At 32.8% G+C, this 13,356-nt stretch overlaps 1 protein-coding gene and 2 long non-coding RNA genes across 3 annotated transcripts; 1 reads left to right on the forward strand and 2 right to left on the reverse strand.

The window, feature by feature from the left end:
* Window positions 1-3,339: 3,339 nt before the first annotated feature.
* On the reverse strand, window positions 3,340-6,462 carry LOC131857275 (uncharacterized). Its single transcript, XR_009358641.1, has 3 exons — window positions 6,381-6,462; window positions 6,223-6,298; window positions 3,340-3,455 (listed from the first exon to the last, which is right to left on the reverse strand). It is a non-coding gene; the product is annotated as an uncharacterized LOC131857275 (long non-coding RNA).
* Window positions 4,140-7,014, forward strand: LOC131056973 (kinesin-like protein KIN-8A). Its single transcript, XM_057991205.2, has 7 exons — window positions 4,140-4,578; window positions 4,708-4,981; window positions 5,079-5,129; window positions 5,212-5,304; window positions 5,417-5,656; window positions 6,011-6,133; window positions 6,239-7,014. Exons 1-7 carry the CDS (start codon window positions 4,178-4,180, stop codon window positions 6,851-6,853), a joined length of 1,797 nt encoding a protein of 598 aa, XP_057847188.1. The 5' UTR covers window positions 4,140-4,177; the 3' UTR covers window positions 6,854-7,014.
* Window positions 7,015-10,538: 3,524 nt separating this feature from the next.
* On the reverse strand, window positions 10,539-13,110 carry LOC131053844 (uncharacterized). Its single transcript, XR_009107779.2, has 5 exons — window positions 12,965-13,110; window positions 12,704-12,871; window positions 12,393-12,457; window positions 12,080-12,162; window positions 10,539-10,828 (listed from the first exon to the last, which is right to left on the reverse strand). It is a non-coding gene; the product is annotated as an uncharacterized LOC131053844 (long non-coding RNA).
* Between the last annotated feature and the right edge of the window lie 246 nt (window positions 13,111-13,356).

Consider the following 13,356-nt stretch of genomic DNA (forward strand, 5'->3'; position numbering starts at 1 on the left):
CAAAATTGAGACTAGATTTGAAAACGTAAAGACTAACTCTTGCATTGGCTACAATTTTGGTAAATTTTGGTGGGACATTAGAGAAGACGTTGGAGCATAAAAAGGATGTTGGAGCATAAAAGGATGTTGGAGTGTAAAAGGAACGCTTTTCACAATAGTTGAACATAGTCCCACCAAAACAGGGCCTCTAAAAGAATCACGAGCATCAGGGTTTGTGATGCTAAATCAGGTCCTAATTTGAGTATTTGATGATAATGGATAGGATAAGGCCCAAATAGGCTTGAAATGACCCAAGAGAGGACACAATAAAGCAAGGGGTCAAATAGAGTGTGAAATTGTAAGGATATATAATTTACGACGCTATGCTCCTAAAATGTTTCACTAATAAAAAGTTGGAGTTGGAATTAAATTTGAAGGATATATTTATGGAATAGATAAATAATGTTTCTTCAAATAAATTATCAATATATTGTGTAAATAAACACTTCTCAAAAATACTCTATTTATTAAAAATTATGATCAAATCAATTTAAATATTCAAATGTATTATAGGGTCATATTTCCTACAAATATTAATGTCGGGTGATATTTATAATCACTATCCCATATCTAAAAAATCAAGATTACATTAAATTAAATAATTATAATACTTTTTTTTTGCTCAGTAATAATAGTATTTTATTGATATTCAAAAATTGCTTTACAAAAAGAGGTTGTCTTCCATTAGAGTTATCTAAATAGTCATAAAACCAAAAACCCATCTAAAACATGCCATTACAAAAAGTTTTCAGATGAACATTGGCATCTACAGTGCCCAAAAAAGAAACTACCCCCTTCAATCAGTATCCTGCTAATTTTATATAGTAAATAGGACAAAGGAAATCCATAGCAAACAAAAAACCCTAATAATTGACATCACACCAACTCACTAACTTCACCTCTACCGCGGGCCTCGTTCTTAAGCTGTCTTGTGCATCTATGTTTCCTTTCACTTCCTTGGGCGCAAGACTCTCCTCCCACCACCATCCCCTTCGGCCTTTGCAATTTCAATTACAGCCTCCAATTCTTTGATTTCAACCAGCAATTTTAAAGCTTCTCATCCCTACCTCGCCTCCTCTCGACAGTAAAACTGACATAGCCCCTTCAGCCGTTGTAAAAATGGTATTACACCTACTTTGCAACCATGAACACCTTCCACCAAGCCTTCCCGCACGTCAAAAACTACACCCGACATGGCCCACTCCAGGAAAGAGTCCATTCCTACCAAGAAATCTTCATGAATTGTCATCCCCATCACCCTCCTCACCGTACCTGTACTCTCCCCAACTTCCAAACCCCATACCATAATCAGTGAATAGATGTGCATTCACATCTTGTAACTGTTCTTTACCAGGTTGAAAGAATTCCCCAGAATAATTGCCACACGTTGTGACAACTGCTCATCCGAGAATTTGAAAAAACCATGGAGTCTTTTGATGGTTATATCACCATAGAATGGGCAAAGTTGCTTCTGGGAGTGCAAAGTGAAGTTGGCCTCCATAGCTTCCTTCCACATCGCTTCACCACCTCGCATCACTCTATTTCGCTCCTTCCATGCAAAAAGCCCATGTAATTCACTCGGCTTTCTTCTCAAAGACGACACTAAACTGAGAAGACAATTTAAATGTTATAAGTAATCACTCGACCTCCAGCAATAAAACTACTCCCAGCCTTAAATGCTCGTTGTCTCTAGCCTTTACTTCTCTGTTATTTGTGCGCTCCTCCGTGCAATGTAAGTTATCCTCCTGCCATCTTATTCTTCATCAAAAAGATTCTGCCTAAAATCTTCAAGTCTTAAAACTCCCACCTCATTAAATGACAAAGCCCATTTCAATAATATATCTGTCTCCATATTACCTGTTCTCCTAACATGGCTAATTTGATATTCTTCAAAAAATTTAAGCTCCTCAATAACATTAGCAATTGGATTTTGTAAATGTCATGCCTTTATACTTCCCTTCATTAGAGCCTATATGATTATCAACAAGTCCCCCTCTAGATGTAACTTCCTGACACCTAATCTCTTGCCAACTTTAACTGCTAGCATTGTCGTCGTTGTCTCTGCAACATTATTTGCACCTTTTTCAAGTTTTTGAGCACCTAGAGCTACCCCTTCTCCCTTCCAATCCCGAACTATGAGCACTGCCCCTAATGGTCCAGGATTACCTTTAGAGGCTTCGTCAAAATTTATTTTCACCCAACCTTCCAAGGGTCTCATCCAATTGTCAATGGAGAGACAGTCATTGTTAGATTGAACCCAGCCACGCCCCTTAACGGGCCAATTATAATACTTAAATATATAAGGATAATGCTCTTTAAAAATATTAATGTAGCATGCAATATTTATAAGGGTGCCCCTCAAAAGTGTTAAATCTAAAAATATATATATAATTATAGTTAATTTAACTATTATATTACTCAAATTTATTGAAACCAATTTAATATTTATGATCACACCCATAAATATTATATCTACTAAAATCACATTTTTCAAAAACATTATAACTTGTAAAAACTGCTTTAAAATTGATTTATAAATAATCACTTAAATTAATTTAAATACCTATAATACTTAAATATATAAGGACCATTCTCCTTAAAAATGTTAATGTAGCATTTTATATTAATAATTGTACCATTCAAAAGTGTTATTTTTTTTTAAAAATACTTAGAATTTAATTTAATGATCATATTACTCAAATTTAGGGGACCTCTATCTAATACTGACATCACTTAAATGCATTTAAATTACATTCTTTAAAAATACTAATATAATACATAATATATGTAATCACATTTTCTAAAAAATGTATCTTGTTAAAATTACTATTGAAGTTGATTTAGAAGTAATGATTTAAATTATTTATAATGGTTGAGTATATAAGGACCATATTCTTCAAAAAGATTCATGTAGCATGTAATATTTATAATCGTGCTCTTCAAAAGTCTTAAATCTACTCCAAAAAATTATAGTTAGAATTAATTTAATGATCATATTATTCAAATTTATTGGGACCATACTAATATTTATTTATTGGGACCATACTAATATTTATTATCACTCTCCTCATAAATATATCTATTAAACATTACCGTTAACTCGTGGGTCAGAGTTGAACCTCAGACCTACATGAAAAAACTCAAATTAATTTAATGATCATATTATTCAAATTTATTGGGACCATACTAATATTTATGATCAGGCTCCTCATAAATATTATATTTTCTAAAAATTACCAATATAATTAAATAATGACAACACTCAAATGTATTAAATATCAATAGCACACAATCTATATAATCACATTTTTCAAAAATATTATATCTTCTAAAAATTAAGGTTACTGAGCTGATAGCTCGCGGACTTCATGCGCGGACTTCATGCCTGCCCTTGCTGGGCTGTCGTGCTCGCAGGTCTGGACCTCCATCAAAAAAATTACCATTAAAATTTAATTTAAATGTTATAAAACTATAATCCTTAATAATAAATATGTAACATAATAAGATAATAAATATCAAAATCAATTTAAAAATACTAATTAAAAGGCACCAAATAACATTAGAAATTTATATACAATACAATGCTACTATTCAAATTCAAAAATATGCCATTCCTACCCTCCTTCGTGGTATCTTGCAGGCTATCCCGAATTCCAATCCTTTCCTGTGATTTATCTCTGCTATTAAATTATCGGAAGCTGTCTTACCTTTGGGCAGTATCTCAATGCAAAATAATCACAAGAGAAGGGAATAAATAGGAATGGAACAGCATTTGGGGATTGAATGACAGTAAAGAATTGAATACATTGCAATTTGCAATTTGAGAGTGGAAAGAAGAAAATGGCATTTTATGGATGTCCCGCTGCTTATTCCTCCCCTGCTAGGAGAAGATGGTTAAATTCTTCTTCTGCTTCTGCTCTTGCAGCCAAAAAGTTAAAGAGCTTTGACACAGAACCAGTGGGAGGAGGAGCCTCAGATTGAAGCCCAAAAGCTTCCTCCTAGGCCTTTGAAAACAGGCAGGAGAATGTCTATGGTTAATAATCCAGGGTCCAAAATGCCAGGCATGGGCAAGCCTGCTGAAAAACACACAGACAAGGGTCGCCGCAGACATTCAGATGTCTCTGGGAAAACATCTGCAATGGGGAAACCTTTTGGCCACTGTAATGGCAATCCTAAATCTAGGTTCTGCACTAATCCCTTACCCAGTTTATGTTTTCCTATTTCACAGCCTGAATCAGAAGATTGGAGGAGTGAAGTAAGCACAAGGGGCAAACAGGGGAATGCCTCTGAGATAGTACCTATTTGTGGAGAAGATACAGAGAGGATAATGGTTTATGTGAGAGTGAGGCCACTATCAAAGAAAGAAGAGGAAGCAGGTGCCCAAAACTGTGTTTGTGTTGCCAACAACAAGGATCTCTTCTTGAAGGACTTTGTTAATGACAATGACTATTTGAGATTGAAGAGGGATGGTGGTCGGCAATACACATTTGATGCAGTTTTCGATCCCTCTGTGGACCAGAAACAGGTCTATGACACAAGGTATGTATATAACTTGGGTTTCTCTTTTCTTTTTTCTGAAGTGCTTTTGAGCACAATTTCTTAGCATGTTATAGAAGTTCTATTGTCTGAGTGCATATGATTGACTGGGAAAACATTGAATTTGTCCAGCACTGCGGAGCTTGTTGATTGTGTTCTGCAAGGAAGAAATGCCTCTGTGTTGTGCTATGGAGCAACAGGGGCAGGGAAAACCCACACTATGCTTGGAACAGACAGGAATCCAGGTGTTATGGTTCTTGCCATAAAAGATCTCTTTGCAAAGCTTCAACAGTTGAGCTTTAATGGTGAACATGTTGTTTCAATCTCTTATCTTGAGGTCTACAATGAAGCAGTGAAGGATCTCCTGTCACCTGGCAAGCCTCTTGTTCTCAGAGAGGATAAACAGGTATGTTGTAAACCTCTCCCAATATGTCTATTTGAGGCTGAGCCGAGCATTCTTATGATACTTGGGTAACTGATCTTTGCCCCTCTTCTTCCTTCAGGGGAATGTCTCTTCAGGGATAACCCAACACCATACGAGTACAGTTCATGAGGTGTGTTTAGAACTCTTCAAAATCATAACTCATCTTAATTCTGATTACCAAGGAGTTATAACTGTAAATTGGTGTTTCACAGGTGATGATCTTGCTCTACAGAGGCAACCATAACCGAATAACAGAGGCCACTCGACTCAATGAGACCTCATCACGATCCCATGCTATCCTGCAGGTTTGCACTTCACACTCTTAAACTTAAACTTGATGGAACTGCTAAGTTTACACTGCAATTCTCCATTACCTAATACCAAGCAAGGATTGCACTTACACAGTTCATGTTGTAGGTTGCGGTGGAATACAGACTAAAGGAGGGATCAACCACTGTTACTCGTTCAGGTAAATTATCTCTTGTAGATTTGGCTGGATCTGAGAGATCTACTGCCACAGATCAACGGACGCTGAGATCTGTAGAAGGGGCCAATATAAATAAATCCCTTTTGGCCCTCAGTAGCTGCATTAAGGCTCTGGTGGAAGGGAAAAGTCACATTCCATATAGAGCTTCTAAACTTACACAGCTTCTCAAGGTAGGAATGCCATTATTTCTTTGCTTTCATTTATTTTCATTTGCTTCCAGTTTTCTATCAAGTTATCAACACATCCCATGAGAGACACCCCATTTCATGGAGCATTCACTTAACCACTGAAGCAAAGGAACTATGTATAGTCTTATAGACAGAAACCCTTTAACTGTTCAGATTAGTATGATTAATCTAGGGTTTCAATTTTAATGTTCAGAGTTAGGGCATAATATTCAATTCATACCCTCAAGGACCTAGGTTTCTTAGCACTGTTATGCAAGTAAAGTCTGAAATTTCTAATGGTGGTTTGGGCAAATTTGTTTTATAATAACTCAGAGAGATCTTACTGAGTGATTGCAGGATTCGTTGGGTGGAGCTTGCCACACAACTATGATTGCAAACATCAGTCCTAGCAATACATCTTATTCAGAAACACAGAATACTCTTCATTGCGCAAACCGAGCAAAGGAAATTCGAACAAGGGTAAGTTGTGGCCAGACTTTATTCAATCTGTGTACTAATTTAGGGTAGTTTGGAAGTGCTCAAGAAAGAGGTCTTTAATGGAAAATTACCTCAATGATGTTACAGGCTTGCATTGCAAATGAAGAGTTAGAGATACCCGATTCCCAAATTGAACAGAACAAGCAGCTGCAAAAGGAGAATAAGCAATTAAAATTGAAGGTTGCGAAATTGGAACAAAGGCTACTACTTGCTGTGGAAGGCCAAACACCTGGTTCCACTCCATCTCTGCCCTGCTCATCTCCACTTGTTTCTTCTCTTTTAACTCCACCTGCTACTGTCCAATTGAGTAGCAGCTTCCAAGCATTGAAAGAGGACTCTGAAACTATGAAAACAGAGTACAATACCTTCACCAAGCACAGAGAGGATATCATCCGGAAGCTTTATGCAGATTATTCTGTCTCTGAAACAGTGAGTCTCCAGCAACCAAGCAGGACGCCTAATTCAGCCTCCCAAAGTGATTATGCCCACCCTCATTCAAAACCCCATCAATGGCCACCCAGACCTCCTCGACTCTCGGATGTGGGGAGGAGGCCAGCCAGGCCACGATTCTCAGATGTGGGGATGAATGCCCAATCTCCATCTCGTATCTCGTCATCGCCTGGATCAGGGCAAAAGCGCCCCCGCCCCTTTGGGGATATCACCAACTGCAGTGCAGGGGGCAGAATGGAAACCACTGATTAAACAATTCTGTAATTTGAGGTCTGCCTAAACATGAAAATTCATGGAGATGTACTGTGCAAGGATGAGACTGAATCTTCATAAATGTTGACAACGAAAATTTTCGATAAGGTGATACTAACACAGATAAATTGGAAATGTGTACTTATACATACTAATTATACATACTGAACTTGCTATTGTGATACCAATTTTTAAAAATGTTGGATGAAGGTTTTATGCGAAGGCTTACATTGTTGTAAATGTGAATATAAATCCATTCAATTGCATAATATTGCAATTATCATGATAATATCTTTTGAAATTGTGATTTTACCAATATTAACAAGGACGCAAAGCGTCAAGTTCCTGCAAATAGTGTTACATATGTATTTAGAGTTAGTAATAGTGTTAGATAGTGTTAGGATATGTATTTAGAGTTAAGATTAGGTGAGATTAGTAGTTTGATATTGCATTGTGAATTGATATATTTTGATATTAAATTAAAATAATAGTGAATTAGTAAAAAATTATAGTGTTATTGCCATCGTTTTGCAATTTGTAAACTCAATAGTTGAAAGATAAATTCAATTTTAGAAAATTATAACTAATAGAAAGTTGGATCTAATTAAATAAAATAAAATTATATTAAAAATGTTAATGCTAAAATATTAATTCTTACATTAAAACTTACAAATAAAACCAAATTTAAAAAGTTAAAAATTAAAATAAAACCTATTAAAAATGTAAAAAGTAAATTCTCAATTGTTTTAAAATTTTAAATTTCTTAAAATAAACAAATATTTGTATTTATTAAATTTTTATTTTGTATTTTAATGATAATTATAAAAAAAACTTAAATTCCAACTTAGCTTACACTTATATTTCTAAGTTTAAAAATAAAAATAATTTAAATTTATTGAATTGGTCATTTAAAAATAAAAAATAATAATTTCACTACTATATAATATACATTAAATTTGATTTTACATTGAGTTTAATTTCACTTAAAATGTATTTCTAATTATTCTTCTATTCTTTCACTATTAAAACTCTTGTATAAATTTTCTTCATTTTTCATATAATAAAATAAATAAATTCTATTCACTAATATAATTAGTTAAATTTTAATCAAATTAAAACAATCAACATTTTCATGGAACATATTGTTCAATTTATCTATTTTTAATTTAAAAATAATAATGTTTAAATGGTTAAGATATTAAAAATTTAATTAATTAATATTTGAATTTTATTATCTCTAATTACACATAATAGAAAAATACTTTATTATTGTCATTAATCATCACTATATTATCATATTCTAATTTATATAATAATATTGTTACTATTAATCTTATATTGTTAATAATGTTAATATATTATTACTATATTACTATATAGTGATATTTTAACTATCATATTATTGTTGTTGGTTATATTTTTATTATTATATCATTATATGTTTATATTATTCTTATAATTATATTTTACATTCTTCTTGAACACTTTATAAAAAAAAAAACATTGTATGTATTGACAATTATTTATATTTATATCTAATTGCACTATAACCGTAAATGCACCCTCTTTTAACCATAATCATTACCTTATTTCAACTTTTTATCATAGATCCATAACCATAACCATAACCCTAATTCCCTAGCCCTAGCCCTAGCCCTAATTTAACTCTAGCCATAAACAAACACTTGTTAAAGCAAGACTTGTTTAACACTAATTGTAATTGTAATTGTGAAGGTAAAGATAATATAATTAGGGTTAGGATTAAGTTTAAAATCTATAAAATATTTAAGATATCTAAATTAATAACTCTCCAACATGATTAGTTGCCTAATATGAATTTAAAAATGAAAAAGTATAGAAAACAAAATATATCTTAAAGAGTTGTACCAAAATTTCATTAAATAATTGCTATTCATGCCGTCAAATGAAGGAAGGACAATCTACGGAGTGCGCAGATTTAGGAAGTAATATAATGTAAGAGAGGGAGCTAAGGGATTTTTAGCCTAGTTCGGGTCCTGAAGTAACAATGAAAATTGTTAAATTAAAAATGAGTATGAAAGTAAGTAGAGACTGGTTTAGTATTTAGTAAAATACATATGGACTAATTAGATCTACAATTATCATCTCCACCCGATATATGATTTCCCTGAACCTATTAAAGATTTATTTTATGGGGATGGATGTCTTAAGTTCAATACTGGCCAATGCCATGGAAGTGCTTTATCATTTAAGTGAGTGCAGAAGATGTAGTCCAAATGGAGGAGTATGATTTGAGATTGAAAGCAAAATAATAATGTTAGTGTCTACAAATGATCAGAATAGGTGAATACAACTTAAAGAGTACTGTCAACAATGATAAAAAAAAGAAAGGAGTGTTTTAGTTACATTGCATAGGAAAAATAAACAGTTGTTAATGTTTGTATGGTCATCAAGAGTGATTAGATTCTTTAGGTAATGGTGTCAGGCTCTCAGCTAACATAATCTTTACTGCTACTAGTTAGAATGTACTGTCGATTCTGTAACCATCTAAGGTCAAATATTCAATGGAAAAAATAGAAAAGATGGCAATATGAGCCAAATCATGAGATTTGGAACAAGTGGGTATATTTTTATCTCTTAAACCTAAATTTAAGCAAAACAACAATATGCATTGAGTTGAGAAATACAAATCATTATAATTTTCTGAATACTTTGTCTGTTTTATAAGTCATTGCTTAAACTGAGTAGAATTCATGATAGAAGATTAAAAGTAAAGTAAGATAGTTTTTATTAAGTGCATGTTAAAGTCATCATTAGGATTAAAATTCATTTTCAATCTAACATATAAAAAAAATAGTACCTAGAAAAAATGATGAATTGCTTTCTTGATGCGAGAGTTTGAGTGTGAAATGCTTGATTAGTTATAATTAAGGGAGGCAAAGAAGAAACTGTTGCTTGCATATTTCAAAGAAGAAAGTTTGCAAGATAGAGAATTTAAAATGTATTTCAAATTCAAGGAACAATGCAGACAATTAATTATTTCAAAATTTATTGAACAATACAAGAAATGTGTCTTAATGTTGTTATAGAAATTGTTGGAAGTTAGCTTGGCATGATAGTTTCTTTCGATCTTAAATGAATCTAATTTTAATAACTAAGAAAATTTTATTGATTATAATATTAAAAAAACATAATATACATATAACAAAGAATGTATATTTGTAATACAATTGTGATCAAGATATATAGATTGAACTAATTTATAAATTTAATCTTTGAATTGCTTAAAAAAGAATTATAAAATGAAACTAAGTTTAAAAAAATTGAAATCTTATCGAATTGCATTGAAATCTTTCATGAATCTTTGTGGCATCTAACTACATTAAAAACAAAATGTCAGTTACCAATTACTATTAATATAAATGCATGTTTCTATTTAGAAAAAACTAGAAATTACTAGAAAAAATTACTTGCATTTTTTTTTTATGGTGAAATCAATTTAATATGTAAAATATTTATAGAAAAAGAAGTTAAATGAAAGTGTTATTATTACTTCATTTTATATTCTGTGATAATATATCTTCAATGCAATGTAATACAATTGAATATTAAAATTAAAAAAATCAATAAATAAAATTAAGATATATATTCTAAATTACATATTAACATTATTGTGTATAAATTATAGCTTTTGTAACACGTGAAACTATATCCAATGTTCCAGTTCAAAATCTTATAATACACTGTGACATACAAAGAAAAAGGGAAACTTCTAAGCACGAAATGATCCATTGTCTGTATTTCAAATTCTCAAGAAATATAATTCATCTGATCATCTTTTTCTGATGGACTGCGTACATGAACTTTTGCATCCCCTATGTGGATCTTTTGATTCTGAAGACAAGGACTAGTGAGAGACAGAGGAACAAGATGAGGACCAGCAGAGAGTACTGTTTCTGCAAGTGTTCTCCTCATGTTTCCAGCGCAGCCATTTACCTGTCAGAAAATCAATGCTCAAGATTTCAAGGATGACAATTATTTAGGTTTACTTAATACTAGCATAGTCAAGAGGAAAATACAGTGTAGAATGAAGAACTATATCCCTGTCCCAATCGCCATAACCACATCTTCTGGTGACTATATATATCTAAAATATAAGCATAACTAAGATCGCCGAAGCTATAAGCATTACTTCTTGTTGCCTCTCAAGCCTACATGAACAATTAATAATGAGTACAAAAGGGTCCAAAGAGCTAAATGGTGCAGATATTTATTAGAGATCTGAACTAAAAACAAATGGTGAGCTAACGTGATGCAGGAGCATCCCCGGTGGATGATCAGCAAAAAAAAAAAAGCATATGGCCACAAAAGCAGTTGACGTTGTTGGAACTGGTTTTGGGGAAATTCGTAGAAGACATATCAGATTTGCAAATAGAATATGCAACACCAATATGCAATATACACTGGAGGAACAGGTTTTGCAAAAAACCAAAAAATAAATTTTCGTAAACCCTAGAAGCTACCAGCTTTCAAAATTGAACACTGTACTGATTCTGCAACTAACTTTGCTGGGAAAGGATTTTGCATAGAGAGCAAATTAAGACTTAAAACTTAAACACTGAGTACAGCTATGAAATAGATAAAATATTGTAAAAGATTATCTCAAACAATTGATAGAATACATATACAGTAATGAAATTCAAGTTATGTTGCAAAGAGGATTTTGCACGTTAACACAATGAAGCATTAAACTTAAACCTTGGTGATTTCAAAACATAGCATTTGACAACGAAACCAGACTTACAAGTTTTTGCAAAAAAACCCTGAAACTTGCCTTCGCAACTGAAACCCAGGTTTCAAATTAGCATACGGAATAATATGCATCATACATTCATAGACATGCTTTAGTGAGAGAAAAAAACTATTAACTTTGACAACACCCATAACACCTCAAACAGAAATGAAATACGTTAAACTCTATATCCTACCAGCTTTCAAATACGGTATACAGACTTAAAGACACCAAACAGAGCGATAATAATGTTTCCCCCAAGTGACAGTTAGCCCAAAATAGCAAAATCAAATCATTAATATAATAAATGAAAATCAACAGCCATTGGCCTTAATCCAAGGAAAACTAAAGAAAATAGATTTATCAATTTCAAGGAGATCGCCATTTAGCCTTACTCTCTAGTTTTTCAAAGAATAAAATGAACAATACATTGATACGGTTCCTGTAAACTATACCTTTGGGCTGGTGTTTGCATTATCCATATGGCTGAATGTCGCATTGGCATTGGAAAATTCGCATATTGACCAAGAATTGTAGCCTGCGATATGGCATCCAATGATTATAATCCAATACAATTTAGCCAACAAAATGTTGTTTAACTATAAACAGTCAATATGTGATAGCCAATGAAATGGTGTTCAGCCATGAATGGCTTGTGCGCTATAACGAATGCAAAGATTGATTACATAAAAGACCCAATCCCACATAGACGATTTATGCACATAGTACAATGCATTAGTTGTTTAAGTGCTTGACAAATGGTCTTACCAGTACAACATGCAACTCGCACACTTCCATTGTGCTATATTCCTATTAGTGTCATTTGAAAATATCTGCAGAGGAAACAATTTAGGTTCAAAGAAGTTCTGAATAATTTCAGTATGCATTTGCAAGACATGGGATATTGTTTGTTTGTGGTATTATAATGAAATTGAGAGCAATATTGCTTTGATTTTGAAAAGAGAACGACAACAAGGTTACTTGATAAATGACAAGAACTTATAATTTCCATTGGCAAATTCCTTGCAATCAAACATTGCAACAAAAATCCATAAAACAAAAACAAAGGGAAACCTAACCCTGAGTGCAGTCGTAGTTGTATGATGATTCAGTTGCTTGAGCTGATGGATCCACCTGTTTGCTGTTGATTTCCAGTTTTTGTTGGATTAACACAGGTTCAGAAAACTCAGTTTGGTCAGATGCTGAAGCATGAATCATGTGAACCATATTCTTGAGACATTCCTGGGCTTTAGACATGCAAACTAATTGATCAGAGGTGATACAAACAGAAGGAAAGCTATTATAAGAAAGGTGGTTATGTTTTATGTTTGTAAACTCACTTGCATATAGTTTGCTTGAAGTTGTTTTTGTATAGATACTGGAAGATTAGGAAGATCAGTTGGTTGCTGAAAGTACTTATTTCTCCTGCTCCTTGCTGTAGGGCAACTAATTGAATAGAGTGCACAAATCTCTATATATTGCTCACAATTGCTTAAACCCAAAATGTTGCTTTGTTGTTGATACAGATTAACAATGCAGTAGGAAGAAATATGATTTATTTTGACAAAATTGAAAGACAATGGATTGTTGCAAGGGTTTTATTAAGTTGAATAATTTATTTATTGTATACTTGTAAATGCAAGTAATATTGTGGGTAGTGAATGCAGGTGAGAAGAATTGTGAAAGGAAAAGACATAGCAATTTATGATATGTGCATGTAGTATGCAATGAA

This window comes from Cryptomeria japonica, chromosome 8 (assembly GCF_030272615.1).
Source record: "Cryptomeria japonica chromosome 8, Sugi_1.0, whole genome shotgun sequence".
Classification (NCBI taxonomy): domain Eukaryota; kingdom Viridiplantae; phylum Streptophyta; class Pinopsida; order Cupressales; family Cupressaceae; genus Cryptomeria; species Cryptomeria japonica.